The sequence below is a fragment of the Rhineura floridana genome, chromosome 21 (genome assembly GCF_030035675.1).
Source record: "Rhineura floridana isolate rRhiFlo1 chromosome 21, rRhiFlo1.hap2, whole genome shotgun sequence".
NCBI lineage: Eukaryota > Metazoa > Chordata > Lepidosauria > Squamata > Rhineuridae > Rhineura > Rhineura floridana.
The window spans coordinates 5,708,135-5,722,341 of NC_084500.1; the positions used below are offsets into that span (position 1 = coordinate 5,708,135).

At 46.4% G+C, this 14,207-nt stretch overlaps 1 protein-coding gene across 1 annotated transcript in view; it reads right to left on the minus strand.

Annotated features, from left to right (window-relative positions):
- The window catches only part of MYBBP1A (MYB binding protein 1a), an 81,894-nt gene that overhangs the window by 18,527 nt on the left and 49,160 nt on the right, over positions 1-14,207 (minus strand). The window contains exons 21-23 of the mRNA XM_061604594.1: positions 13,922-14,042; positions 10,191-10,322; positions 9,030-9,098 (exon numbers count right to left, since the gene is read on the minus strand). Coding sequence (XP_061460578.1) covers positions 9,030-9,098; positions 10,191-10,322; positions 13,922-14,042 — 322 coding nt within the window. The remainder of the gene's footprint in view (positions 1-9,029; positions 9,099-10,190; positions 10,323-13,921; positions 14,043-14,207) is intronic.

Consider the following 14,207-nt stretch of genomic DNA (forward strand, 5'->3'; position numbering starts at 1 on the left):
GCAGACCCACAGAAATTAACGGACATGGCTAAATTAATGTCCATTAATTTTACTGGGTCTTCTCTGAGTAGAACTTGGTAGGGCACAACCCTACCCTTCTGCTACTGCAGCCTGGCAGATCATAGAATAGTAGAGTTGAAAGGGGCCTACAAGGCCATCAAGTCCAACCCCCTGCTCAATGCAGGAATCCAAGTGAAAGCATTCCTGACAGATGGCTGTCCAGCTGCCTCTTGAAGGCCTCCAGTGTCGGAGAGCCCACTACCTCTCTAGGTCATTGGTTCCATTGTCGTATGGCTCTAACAGTTAGGAACTTTTTCCTGATGTCCAGTTGAAATCTGGCTTCCTGTAACTTGAGCCCATTATTCTGTGTCCTGCACTCTGGGATGAGCGAGAAGAGATCCTAGCCTTCCTCTGTGTGACAACCTTTCATGTAGTTGAAGAGTGCTATCATATCTCCCCTCAATCGGATCAATCGGAGACAGACTTTAAGTCAATTAAAACCCTTTCTAGCCATGCACTGGAGCTCTGCATGTCAGGGGGAACTGTGTGGGTCCGTTTGTAGCCCCCCCCCCAAAAAAAATCAGCTAAGAATCTCACAGCACCTTATAGAGCAACACATTTATTATACAGCATGGGCTTTATCTTGCATCTGATAGAGTCAACTTCAAAGTCCCCAAAAGTTTGGGCCGTAATGTTCTTGTTAAGCCCCTGAGATCCCCCACCTTGCCATTCTTCTAACTGTAAGCCACTGCCAGGTATTGTGGGATGTCAGATACTAGTAAGAATCAGCAAATCCTTTGGGTCAGTGGTTCCCAACCTTTTTCCCCCTACGGACCACTTGAAAATTGCTGAGCACTGTGTCAGGCCACTTAATATTTTTCTGCCTGCTGCAGCAGTTATAAAGCTCTGCGCTGCATGTTGTATGATTTTTGAATGTATTTTTATGGATTTGTCATGGACCACCTGCATGAAGCTTGTGTCCCACAAGCCTATCTTGTTTAGGAAGATAGGAAGCAGCCTTATACCATTAACTCCATGTACTGTCTTCACTGACTGGTAGAAGCTCTCCAGGGATGAAGAACATAAGAAGATCCCTGCGAGATCAGGCCAGTGGCCCATCTAGTTCAGCATCCTTTTCCCACAGTGGCCAACCAGGTGCCTCTGGGCAACCTGCAGGCAGGACCTGAGCGCAAGAGCACTCTCCCCCACTGCAGTTTCCGGCAACTGGTATTCAGAAGCATCTCGCTTCTGAGAGTGGAGGCAAAGCATAGCCATTGTGGCCAGTAGCCATTGATAGTCTTTGTCTAATGCATGGGCTCCTACTGGGTGGGATATAAGTGTTTTTGATTATAGTACAGTGGGGAGGAGAGCCTGGTTGGGAGTCCAGAGTCTATGAGTTCAAATCCCCACTCGTGTCTCCTGGGTGTCAAGGGCCAGCTAAAGATCACCCCACAGGGAGTGGCTCAGGGGTTATGTGACCTGCCACCTGTGCAGCCGTGGGCAAGCTGCAGAGTCCTGGGGAGGACTAGCCTCAGAGGGAGGCAATGGTAAACCCCCTCTGAATACCGCTCACCATGAAATCCCTATTCATAGGGTCGCCATAAGTAGGGCTCGACTTGAAGGCAGCCCATTTCCATCCAATAACAACAACAACAATAATAATAATAATAACCCTCTTTTGAAACCATTAAGTTGGTGGCTATCACTGCCTCTTGCAGGAGCAAATTCCATAGCTTAACTCTGCACTGTGCGACAAATATTTTATTTCGTCTCTCCTGAATCTTCCAACATGCAGCCTCATTGGATGTCCACAACTTCTAGTGTTAAAAGAGAGGGAGAAAAGCTTTTCTCGATCCATGCCATGCATAATTTTACACACTTTTATCGTGTCACCTCTTACTGGCCTTTAAGCTAAAAAGCCCCAAATGCTGCAACCTTTCCTCGTAGGGGAGTCGCTCCAGCCCCTTGATCATCTTGGCTGCCCTTTTCTGGACCTTTTCCAGCTCTATAATCTCTCTCTCAGCCCTAACCTCTAGATGCCAGGGACTGAACCGGGGACTTCTGCATACAAGGCAGACGCTCTGCCCCACAGACCTTGTCCCCATATGCGTTTTCAGCAAACATTGAGATTTTAAGAAAGGATCTAGTAAACATCTGAACATCGGAATTTGATGAAGAGGATTCCAAGGAGAAATGCTGAGATGCAACAGGGTCCTGCTTGACATGCTAGCCAAACAACTTGTTTAAAGAAGATGTCTGAGCAATGTCCCTCAACGGTACCTCAAAATTACAGCCTAACTATGACCTTGCAACTGAGACAATAGACTCCCCTCGGGCTATGCTTGGTGGATTCTCTGAAGAAGAAGAAAAAGAAAGGATTTGCCGGTGTGGGTTCTTGTCAATATCTTTTTTTTAAAAGCCTCTGCTCTCTACGCATCAGATGGCAAATATAATTCAAGCACGTTAGGGAAATTACTCCACCTTACAAGTGACTGCCCTGCACATTTTAACTAAGCAAGTTGGCTGTTGAGAGACAGGTTGGATATGCTCCGGTGAGCAATTCATCTGCTTTGCTCCGAGATGGGGAGATCTCATCATCCATTAACCCAACCTGTGGCAGTGAAGATAAGAAAGCCAACACAGACCTTAAAAGGGCATCACCCGAACTGACCAAGGAGGCTCTGAACTGGTGCAAACAGGCCAAAATTATAACAACAGCTGAGCACAAGAGCACCCTCTCCTCTTGCGGTTTCCAGGAACTGGTATTCAAAAGCATACTGCCTTTGACCGTGGAGGTAGAAACAGTGGAGACTAGTGGCTCTGATGTCCGTAGGGCAGTGGATCCGCTCCGGGTTTTAGTCCAAACTTTCAAGGAGCTGGCTTTCAGCTGAAAGCATCTTGGCCAGCTCCTTGAAAGTTCAGACTAAAACCTGGAGTGTATCCACTGACATCGGAGCCACCAGTCTCCGGTAGAACATCAGAAGATCAGTAGTCTACTCTGTTGTTGGTGTTGTTATGTGCCTTCAAGACGATTACAACTTATGGCAACCCTATGAATCAGCGATCTCCAGTAGCATCTGTTATAAACCACCCTGTGCAGATCTTGTAAGTTCAGGTCTGTGGCTTCCTTTATGGAATCAATCCATCTCTTGTTTGGCCTTCCTCTTTTTCTACTCCTGTTTTTCCCAGCATTGTTGTCTTTTCTAGTGAATCATGTCTTCTCATTATGTGTCCAAAGTATGATAACCTCAGTTTCATCATTTTAGCTTCTAGTGACAGTTCTGGTTTAATTTGTTCTAACATCCACTTACTGTCTTTTTCACAGTCCATGGTATACACAAAGCTCTCCTCCAACACCACATTTCAAAGGAGTTGATTTTTCTCTTATCCGCCTTTTTCACTGTCCAACTTTCACATCATGTAATTGGACATAACTCAGTGCTTCATGGATACACTGGACTCTGAGCCAGGAAACTTTATGCTATCATAAACTGGCCAGCTTTTAAAGTGCCACAAGACTCTTTTGCATCTGCATAAAAAGGACTAAAACCTGGACAGAGAAAAGCAAGCAGGGTGCCTGAAGCAAAAGCATGCAACAGCTTTGCCTCTCGGGAGGTTTGGGGGAATACAGACAGAAGATCAATTGGCTCACCTAAAATTAAAACCACTTAAGTGCTTCTCTGGCCCAGAGCCAGGGTCTTCTTGGTTTTGAAAGGCTAAAGATCTTTCCTGTTTGCCCATTTTGTCTAAAACAAGCCACTTCCTTCCAGCCACTTTCGCACTATACATTTCAAGGACTATGGCACCACTTTAAACCGTCATGGCTTCCCCCAAAGGATCCTGGGAACTGTGTCATTTGTTAAGGGTCCTGAGAGTTACTAGGAGACCCCTGTTCCCCCTCACAGAGCTACAGTTCCCAGAATTCCCTGGGAAGAGGGACTGACTGTTAAACCACTCTGGGAACGGTAGCTCGGGAAGTGAAACAGAAGTCTCCTAACAACCCTTGGTGCCCTTCACAAAGGTGCTGAGAATTGTTAAGGAGACCCTTATGAGGGGGAATCCTCACTCAGGCACAAAGTTTACTTGGCAACTCTGGGCCAGCTGTTCTCTCCTTCTGCCGAAACCCCCTCACAGGGTTGTTGTGAAGATAAAAAAAGGAGGGTTGGACCATGAACACAGCTCTTTGCAGGGATACAAATCTAAGAAATAATATAAGCTTCACTCATTGCTGCAAGCACTAATCTGTATCTCAAAAAGAGAGCAAGCAATACCAGATTTTTTAAAAAAATTGCTTCTTTATCACCTCTTATTCTTTATGCAAAAATGTTCTTTAAGGAATTCTCCCTTAACCACCTGCTGAAAAGCATCTATGGTGAAGGCATTTAGCGTCAGATGCTTTAGTGAGTCATTACCAGTGTGGGCAGAAGTGAACCCTCGCAAGAGCAAGGGGGGGGGTCTCTTTCCTTCGTAAATGCTATGCTGCACTTTAGTCATAAGAAGCCGTGTGCTGGAGTGTAATTACTTTTTCGTTGCTGGGAGGTTTTCTTTCAATCCCACCAAATCAAGGAGTCTCAACGCTGGCGCAAAAGTCTGGAACATAAATTGCCTCCAAAATAAAAATAAAATACAGATCGCCTAGATCCCATTCCAGCCTTTCAAAACACCTGTCCATCACCCTGCTTCCACAAAGTCCGGGGGTCTGTGGGTAGCCTCAACCCCTTACCTGTACAATGGAGCACAGAGCTACATGATTTAACAGCTAGCCCCTCTTACCATGTAGAGATTTGGCTATGGGGCGGTATATAAATGCAATAAAAAATAATAAAAAATAACAACAACAACTACTCTGGGAACTGTGGCTCTGTGAGGGGAAGAGGGTGTCTCCTCGCAACTCTCAGCACCCTTCACCAACTACACTTCCCAGGATTCTTTGGGGGGGAAGCCATGACTGTTTAAAGTGGAATAAATGTCTGGTGCAGATGTCACCTAGCTGTGAGGGAGTTCAGATCTTCTTGCCCTTTATACTTAACGTTGAACATACATGTATTCCTAAAAGCCCTCGCATGGCTCGCAGGTGCAAGTTCACTGAATTCATGTGGGGGGCGTTGTTTGCCTTTCATGCCCTTTAGAAAAACTCTTGCAAAGCTCCTCTCAACGTGATCTGATCCTGTACTCTGCTTGCATTCTTGTGTCTCTGATAGTTCCGTGCATTGCAGAGTTGCCTCGTGTTTTCTCTTTGTTTAAAAAAATCCCAGTTTATATTGTACTGGAAACAGCCTTCACTTTCGTTATTAGGGAAACAGGCCACGGACTGCAACATTACAAGGGACTTCTTGTTGCTATGTTCAAGGGAGGCTGTGCCAATGCAGTAAATAGGTAAGGGAGTAAATCAATAATAAGAGATTGCCCACTTGACATTGGAATCGTAACTGAGGTTGGTCTCATGCAAGAAGCTGTAGCTTCCTGACACGCGGAAGAAGCCTAGGGAGAAATATTTATAAATCGTTTGGGTCGAGAGGGAATCGTTATCCCAATCAGCGACAAACTCGTCCTTTGTAAAGATCGGTTAAGTCCATTCCATGGAAGGAAATGTTAATCTAACAAACAAGCAAATAAACCTGAGTGTCAGAGTTTGCTGCTGACAATGTTTTCACACCAGTTATGACTCTGGGTTTTAAAAAAGGTCTAAGAAATTACAGACCATGGAGGGGAAAGAGAAAAAATATATGTGTGCGCGGTGTGTGGTGGCTGTGTGGAGAGAGAGAGAGAGAGAGAGAGAGAGAGAGAGAGAGAGAGAGAGAGAGAGAGAGAGACAGCAGTCGTTCCCCAACCTGGTGCCCTCCAGATGTTTTAGACTACAACTCCCATCAGCCCCAGCCAGCACAGCTGTAGTCCAAAATATCTGGAGGGCACCAGTTTGGAGAAGGCAGACATCAAAAAAATGTCAAGATCAGCCACAGCAAAATGTTAAGCCATGATCGCTCTTTACACTCACAATTCTGGCAGGTATCTAAGTTACACGGGGTAAAATTAAATACCATCCAGGGGGGAAAAAAGGAAAGAAATCAGAGTGCTCTCTTCCTCTCACACACATACACACAGACATGCTCTGGAACAACAACATATTCTCTTCATGCAGGGATAAACAACTTGAGGAAGCCATTTTGAAGGTTAACTTCCCGGGGGGGGGGGGGTTGTCACCGCAATAAGATCCGAATGGCATTCGTGTGCAAGGGGGTGGGGAGGCAGGGGAAATTAAGTCTTGCTTGTGTGCATGTTTCAGTCAGGAATTTGAAATATAAGAATTCGAAGCTTATGAACAATGCCAGGCTGACAATGATAGGAAGCCAAAAGAACCACAGGAAACAAACACATGCACTCCCAAACCCAGGAGGGAAACACCAGACAATCTTCTCACATCGCTTCATAGTCCAGACACGTTCTGCCTCACAAGTAATTATAAGTCTTGGAATTGCCAAAAGCTCTTATGCGAGCCAGAGGTCTGACGCAGACCATTAGCAGACCCATCGAGGCGTCTTGTCCCATTTAATATTTATCCTAAGCTATTCATCACAAACTGCTGTGTCCGCCATGTTAAGAGATAAGCCAAATCCCAAACACAACCGACAGAAAAGGAGGCAAAGTAAGGGCCAGAAGTAAATGTATTAGAGCCATGGAAGAGAATTCCTGGTCAGAACAGAGCATCTGAAGAAAAACTGATGGTGAGTTTAACCATGCTTTTTGACCTACAACCATGGTTAAAGGATTGGGATTGGACTGCAGGCTCTCCACCCCTTTAAATCCCTGCCTTCCCTGTGAACCTTAATAAGAAATTAGCATGACATCTGCACCAATGCTAACTATGGTTAGCACTAACTATGGTTGCCATCTTGACCAACACTGGAAACCGGGGTTGCATCCAGCATTGGTCCTACACAGAGGAGGGCCACTGAAACTGAAGGGCATGACTACCTTGGGTCCATAATCTCAAAGGGTCCATTCCGAGTACAAATTAGATGGATGCAACCCCAGGATTTGAAGAGCCTGGTTAGTGTTTGTGCAGATGTTACACAAAAACCATGGTTCAAGTTGGCAAGGGAGGCAAAGGGGGAATTCTTCTCTCTGGTGCAAATCCCATATTGTCATCAGCTTTGACCATTTCTTAGCATTAATAACCATGCCAATACTAACCAAATTCTTTCTTAACTTGGAGATGAATTACCCTGGTTAAGACAGGATCTGCAGATATTCGTGGGGAGGGGATTGCATTGGAATTTGGCACACAGGGAAAGAAGGAGATTTTCACCCTCTTTTCCCTGATTATTTTTAACCATGGTTTAATTAATTTATTTAGAAGTTTACTGAATTGCTTTCCATTCAGAAGAACCTCAAAGCAATGTACAAACAGGTATCAATAAAAAATGGATAGGTTCCAACATTAGTCAGTCCTACTCAAAGTAGTCCCATTGGGTTGTATCCAGGTTTGGCCTACTCAGAATAGATCCATTGAAAATGATGGCCATGACGAAGTTGGAACTATTAATTTCAATGGGTCTGCCCTGAGTAAAAGACTTAGTTGAATATAACTACGACAATGGAACCAATGACCTAGGGAGGTAGTGGGCTCTCCGACACTGGAGGCATTCAAGAGGCAGCTGGACAGCCACCTGTTGGGAATGCTTTGATTTGGATTCCTGCATTGAGCAGGGGGTTGGACTAGATGGCCTTGTAGGCCCCTTCCAACTCTACTATTCTATGATTCTAACCCAGTGAAATCAATGGACGTGATTAACATAGGTCCATTAATTTCAGTGGGTTTACTCTGAGGAGATCTTAATATTAATAATCAAATAAAAGTCTATTAAAAGAACATGATGCTGTTCCAAAATGAACAGCAACCAGGCCAGGATTATCCTTTGGGGGAAGGCCTGTTGGAATAAAAATATCTTCAGTAAGTGCTGAAATCCCAAAAGGGTTGGTGCCTGTCCAAGATCCACAGGGCAGGCGTTTCAGAGCACTGGTGCTGCCACACTACAAGACCTGCTCCACATCACCACAGAGATGGTTTGGATGGTTTTGCGTTACATCTGTACCAACATTAACCAGAATCTCTCTGTCAGGTGTGTAAAATATCTTCCAACCCCAATTTCACAACGTGGTTATAGGTTGAGAACCTTGGTTAGCAGTGATTAGAAGAGGTGCCAACTTTGGTTAGCACTAAGCCCCTACCTGCACGATACATTTAAACGGCTTCCCCCAAAGAACCCTGGGAACTGTAGTTCCTTAAGTGTCCTGAGAGATGCACAGTTTGCCTCGCAGAGCTACAATTTCCAGAGTTTCCTGGGAAAAGAGATTTACTGTCAAACCACTCTGGGAATTGTAGCTGTGTGAAAGGAGTAGGGGGTCTCCAAACCATTCTTAGCACCTTCAACAAACTACAGCTCCCAAGATTCCTTGCGGGAAGCCCTAACCGTTTAAAGTGGTACGAGACTGCTTGCAATGTATTAGTGCAGATGGGCCTTAAGCTGTGTTGAAAGCTTAAAAGGGGAGGGACAATTTGCACTGGAGTGGGGGAAGGAACAGGAGTTAGTTCAAAAATCTCTTCAGATTGCACTGGCACAGACATAGAATCATAGAATAGTAGAGTTGGAAGGGGCCTATAAGGCCATCAAGTCCACCCCCCTGCGCAATGCAGGAATCCAAATCAAAGCATTCCCGACAGATGACTGTCCAGCTGCCTCTTGAATGCCTCCAGTGTCGGGGAGCCCACTACCTCTCTAGGTCATTGGTTCCATTGTCGTATGGCTCTAACAGTTAGGACGTTTTTCCTGATGTCCAGTCGAAATCTGGCTTCCTGCAACTTGAGCCCATTATTCTGTGTCCTGCACTCGGACGATCGAGAAGAGATCCCGGCCATCCTCTATGTGACAACCTTTCATGTACTTGAAGAGTACTATCATATCTCCCCTCAGCCTTCTCTTCTACAGGCTAAACATGCCCAGTTCTTTCAGTCTCTCCTCTGCACTTACCTGCTGGTGTTGCCGGGCACCCTCCGTGATCGACTTGACAACAGTGTCAATCAGCTGATTGCACATGATCTTCAATAAAAAACAAGAGAGACCCTGGGGTTAGTGCAGCCTTGCACCAGTGTCACAAGTGACACTCTAGGGAACAGGGATAGGGAACCTCTGGCACATGGGCCTAATTTGGCTTCCGAATTTGGCCTGCCAGGCCATTTTGTGCAAGCCACGCCTACCTGTCAGCAGTAGCATAGTGGCAAATTCAGACATGCAGGGTCCCTTCGTGTTAGGCTCAGTCATGCTCCCTTCTCCACTCCTGTGCTGCTGGCTTGATACTGAGATCCTTGTTAATGTCTTATACCACCACAACAAGACATCCTTAGGAACCAATCAGCATGAAAGGGGAATGTCTTAGCTACTGAGAAGAGCCTTCTCAGTGGATGGCTCACCGCCTTTCACTCTGATCGGCTCCAATCAGTAGGAAAGGACAAGGAAGCACGCTAGAAGACTCTTCTCAGTGGCTAACACACTCTCCTTTCATGCTGATTGGCTCGTAGGATGCTGGAGACATAGGGACCCTGCTGGGACCTGGCTCCCCAAAAAGTAAGGGGTCTAAGAGTCCCTGAGATCTCAGGCAACTACACCCCTGCCTGTCAGTCACCTGATGCCATATGATGGCGGGCATGGAGATCTGTTCTTTCCGAATTAAGCACTAAGTAGTCAGATAAGGGATCTCTTATATCAGGTAACTTAGTGCTAAACACTACAGTGTTAAGATCAAAGGTAAGTCTGTGCCTGCGCTGGGCTTGAGATCTGAATGACCTCACCACCTCTCAAAAATGGCCAGCAAAGGTCCAGATGGGCCTTCTGCCTGACCCAGGAAGGCTGTTCTTGCATCCCATCCAGGTCACAGACGCTGTCCAATAGGCACCTCTGACATTTGCGCAACCACCCGCCACACCAACAGGCCAGCAAAGTCAGCACTAGTCTGGGAGAGGCGGCAACCTTTTTCTAGGGACAAAAGACTAGCCTTTGACGGCTGGGACAACAAAATACCTTCCTTCTCGGATCCCATGCAACCAACGGGCATCAACTGCACCTTTCACGCACTCACACAAATAAATGTCAACGGGGTGGAAAGGAGGTGAGACAGGCCCTTCCTCTACCTACCGGGTGCCGTTCAAAGAGGTCGAGGAACATGGATCCTGTCAGCGGGCTCTTGCGTTTCGTCAAAAACAGGTTCAAAGCCTCCTTGTACACAGCTGACACTCGCCTCAGGTCAAGGCTGCCAAGGGCAGGGGCCTAGGAAGGGAAGACATAAAGGTATAAGGATGTTGCGAGTCACACCATCATTACAGCGACTCAGCTGTTATCGAGATCAGTCTTGTGCAAGGCGCCGCCCAGAGCAGAGAAGCAGTAACCGTGGTCCGCATTCGGAAGGCTCGCCATCTAAAACATGCAAAACCCAAGGCAGCCTTCTTCTTTTTTTAGCATTGATATCCTACTGCAAACACTCAGAATTTGGCACATAACGCAAAACTCAGCATCCGCAGAATTTCAACCGATTTCCAAGGTGCTGCTGCTTGCAAACTAGAACCTGCACAAATAAGCAAAGGCAGGCGTGCAATACCCTTTAAAAAACTTTTGCACTGTAATCACAATGTGAAAGCTCAGAATTTGGCACGTAGCATCTGCAGAACTGCAGCTCGATTTCGAAAGGTTCTAGCCCTCTGCACTCCTGGTTGCAGAGAGGAGGTTGCGGAGAAAAATGTCAGAAGCTAGAGAGAAAGAAAAGCTGGGAAGGGTTCAGCTTGGACTTCAACATTCTCCACAACTTCTTATTAATTTAAAAAACGTATATCCCACCCTTCATTCAGGGTGGAATGAAAAAATGGGAAATAGATTGCCTTCAAGTCGATCCCGACTTATGGCGACCCTATGAATAGGGATTTCCAGGTAAGCGGTATTCAGAGGGGGTTTTCCCATTGCCTCCCTCTGAGGCTAGTCCTCCCCAGCTGGCTAGGGCCTGCTCCCCTTGCCACAGCTGCACAAGCCAGCCCCTTCCTTGTCCGCAACTGCCAGCTGGGGGGCAACTGGGCTCCTTGGGACTCTGCAGCTTGCCCACGGCTGCACAGGTGGCAGGGCACGTAACCCCTGAGCCACTCACTGTGGGGTGATCTTTAGCTGGCCCTTGACACCCAGGAGACACGAGCGGGGATTTGAACTCACAGACTCTGGACTCACAGCCAGGCTCTCCTCCCCACTGTGCTATACCAGCTGTGTCTCAGAGTGAAATGCAAACAGTAAAATATAGAAAACTGCCTTTGCCAGCCTGATGCCTTCCAGATGTTTTAGGCTATTTATTTGTTTATTTATTAGATTTGTTAGATGCCCATCTGGCAGAGGTTAATCTGCCACTCTGGGCGACGTACAACAAAATACAATACAATCCATGTAAAAACAATTCAAAAAGCAAACAGTATAAAATTTAAAAACTGAATAAATCCCCACAGAACTACACTCTGCCACCCTAACCCCCTTCCCAAGCCTGGTTAAAGAGCCAGGTTTTCAAGGCCCGACAACAGCTCCCATCAGCCCTAGGCAGCACGTGGCCCCTGGATAGCACGTGGCCCCTGGATAACCATAGTTGTGTGCTGCCCAGAAGGAAGCACGGCCCGGAAGGGATGCGTTCCCCTCTTCTAACCATGACACACTCACACTGGCTCTCCAAAGATGCTCACTCTGCACTCACTGCGAAGAGTTTCTAGATTGCCAAGATACAAATTGCGTGGAACTACTTCAAACTTTGAGGCTTCCCCAAGACAGCCGATACCACCCTCTTGTGGGTAGATTGTGCCTCTCTGGTTACATGACCATAATTGTCAACAGAAATGTTTGCACGAACCATTGGCCTTCACAACTTCAAACATAAGCTCCAAAAATTTCCAATATGTAAACAATAAAGTGAAAATAACCAGCACAGTAAGAAAGTTAAAATGATTACATAAAAAACTATGTAAGGGGAGAGGGCCTTTTCCGTTGTGGCTCCCCATCTGTGAGATGCACTCCCCAGGAAGGTCAGCCTGGCGTCTTCGTCGACATCTTTTCGGCGCCAGGCAAAGGGTTTTATTCCTTTTCTCCCAGGCTTTTATTTATTTATTTATTATTTTATTTATACCCCGCCTTTCCTTCCAGCAGGAGCCCAGGGCGGCAAACAGAAACACTAAAAACACTTTAAAACATCATAAAAAGACCTTACAATACATTAAAACAAAGCGTTAAAAACATTTTAAAAAAAACTTTTAAAACATATTTTAAAAAGGGTTAAAAACGTATTAAAAGACATATTAAAAGTAATTCTAACACAGACGCGGACTGGGATAGGTCTCAACTTAAAAGGTTTCTTGGAAGAGGAAAGTCTTCAAAAGGCATGGAAAAGACAGCAGAGATGGCGCCTGCCTGATATTTAAGGGGAGGGAATTCCACAGGGTAGGTGCTGCCACACTAAAGGTCCGTTTCCTATATTGTGCAGAACAAGCCCCCTGATAAGATGGTATCTGCAGGAGGCCCTCACCTGCAGAGCGCAGTAAGAGTGTCTTTCAGGTATCCTAGCCTTGATAGACTAAGATGATTCTGTTTGTTATTAGTCTGCTGCCAAACATCCAGTGGCTGTTACAGGGGGGGTGGTTGTTTTGTATCTGTGGTATGAGATATTTATTTGTGTTTTTAACAGCGTTGTACATTGCTTGAACACAGTTGGGTAACAAGCGACTAACAAACAGAATCAATAATAAAATCATCATCATAACTTTTAATGCAATAGAGTGAAACCCAATTAAACTAAAATTAGACCGAGCACACACTCTAAAACTCTTATAGGAACACAGGACGCTGCCTTATACTGAGTCAGACCAATGGTCCATCTAGCTCACTATTGCCTGCTCTGACTGGCAGCTGCTCTCCAGGGTTGGAGGTAGGGGACATTCCCAGCCCTAACTGGAGATTCCAGGGGTTGAACCTGGGACCTTCTCCATGCAAGGCAGATGTTTTACCCCTGAGCTACAGATGTGGCCTGACACACATTAGCTCTGTCTGTGTGGAGTTTTCTCGCAGCGAAAGCATCCGTTGCTGTTGTCCATGTTACAAATGGGTAAACATCTTCTAGGAGGAAAAAGGTAATGTCTTGGTCAGAGTAGGCTGTTAAAGTGCACAAGATATTCCTCAAGGATTTTCCCTTTGGAAAACCAGTTGCCGGAAGCCTCAGGAGGGGAGAGTGTTCTTGCACTCGGGTCCTGCTTGCGGGCTTCCCCCAGGCACCTGGTTGGCCACTGTGAGAACAGGATGCTGGACTAGATGGGCCACTGGCCTGATCCAGCAGGCTCTGCTTATGTTCTTATGTTCTTATGGAGGACAGGGCTATCAATGGCTACTAGCCATGATGGCTGTGCTCTGCCACCCTAGCCAGAGGCAGCATGCTTCTGAAAACCAGTTGCCAGAAGCCTCAGGAGGGGAGAGTGTTCTTGCACTCGGGTCCTGCTTGCGGGCTTCCCCCAGGCACCTGGTTGGCCACTGTGAGAACAGGATGCTGGACTAGATGGGCCACTGGCCTGATCCAGCAGGCTCTTCTTAGGTTCTTATGTTCTAAAGGGGCATTTCAAAACAGAACGGATGACATTCTGGTTACGTTCGGATCAGCAGCGGGAGAATGAATTTGCTATTTGTGTTATCGGTGGATGATGGAAAGTTGTCCTGGAGAAGTTTCACACGAGCCTCTGATTGGAAGAAGGCAAGCGGGGGAAGAGGGACAGGGGAATTTCCTGCGGTAGCCTGGAGTGCATCCAAGTGGGCAGAATACAGGCTGCATTTAGTGGCACAAACACAGCAACGCAGGGACTCCTTACCTGGCCAGCTGAGGCACCGGTTTCTTTGCTGCTCTTCAGCTTCTTTTTCGGCTGAGCAATCTCTGGAGCTGCTTCGACAGAAGCATTTCCTTTCAATACTCGGAAGAGGTACAAAGAGCCACTAAAAGCCAGAACAGAGAGAGAGAGAGAATAATCAAGGAAAACCATGGGGAGGCGTGCATGCATATTATTCCACACTGCCCAAGCACAGAAGTCTCTCTTAGGCTCAGATTCAGAACCCTGAGAATCTCAGCTTTTCATTTTTAAAAGCAAGATTCTAGACCAT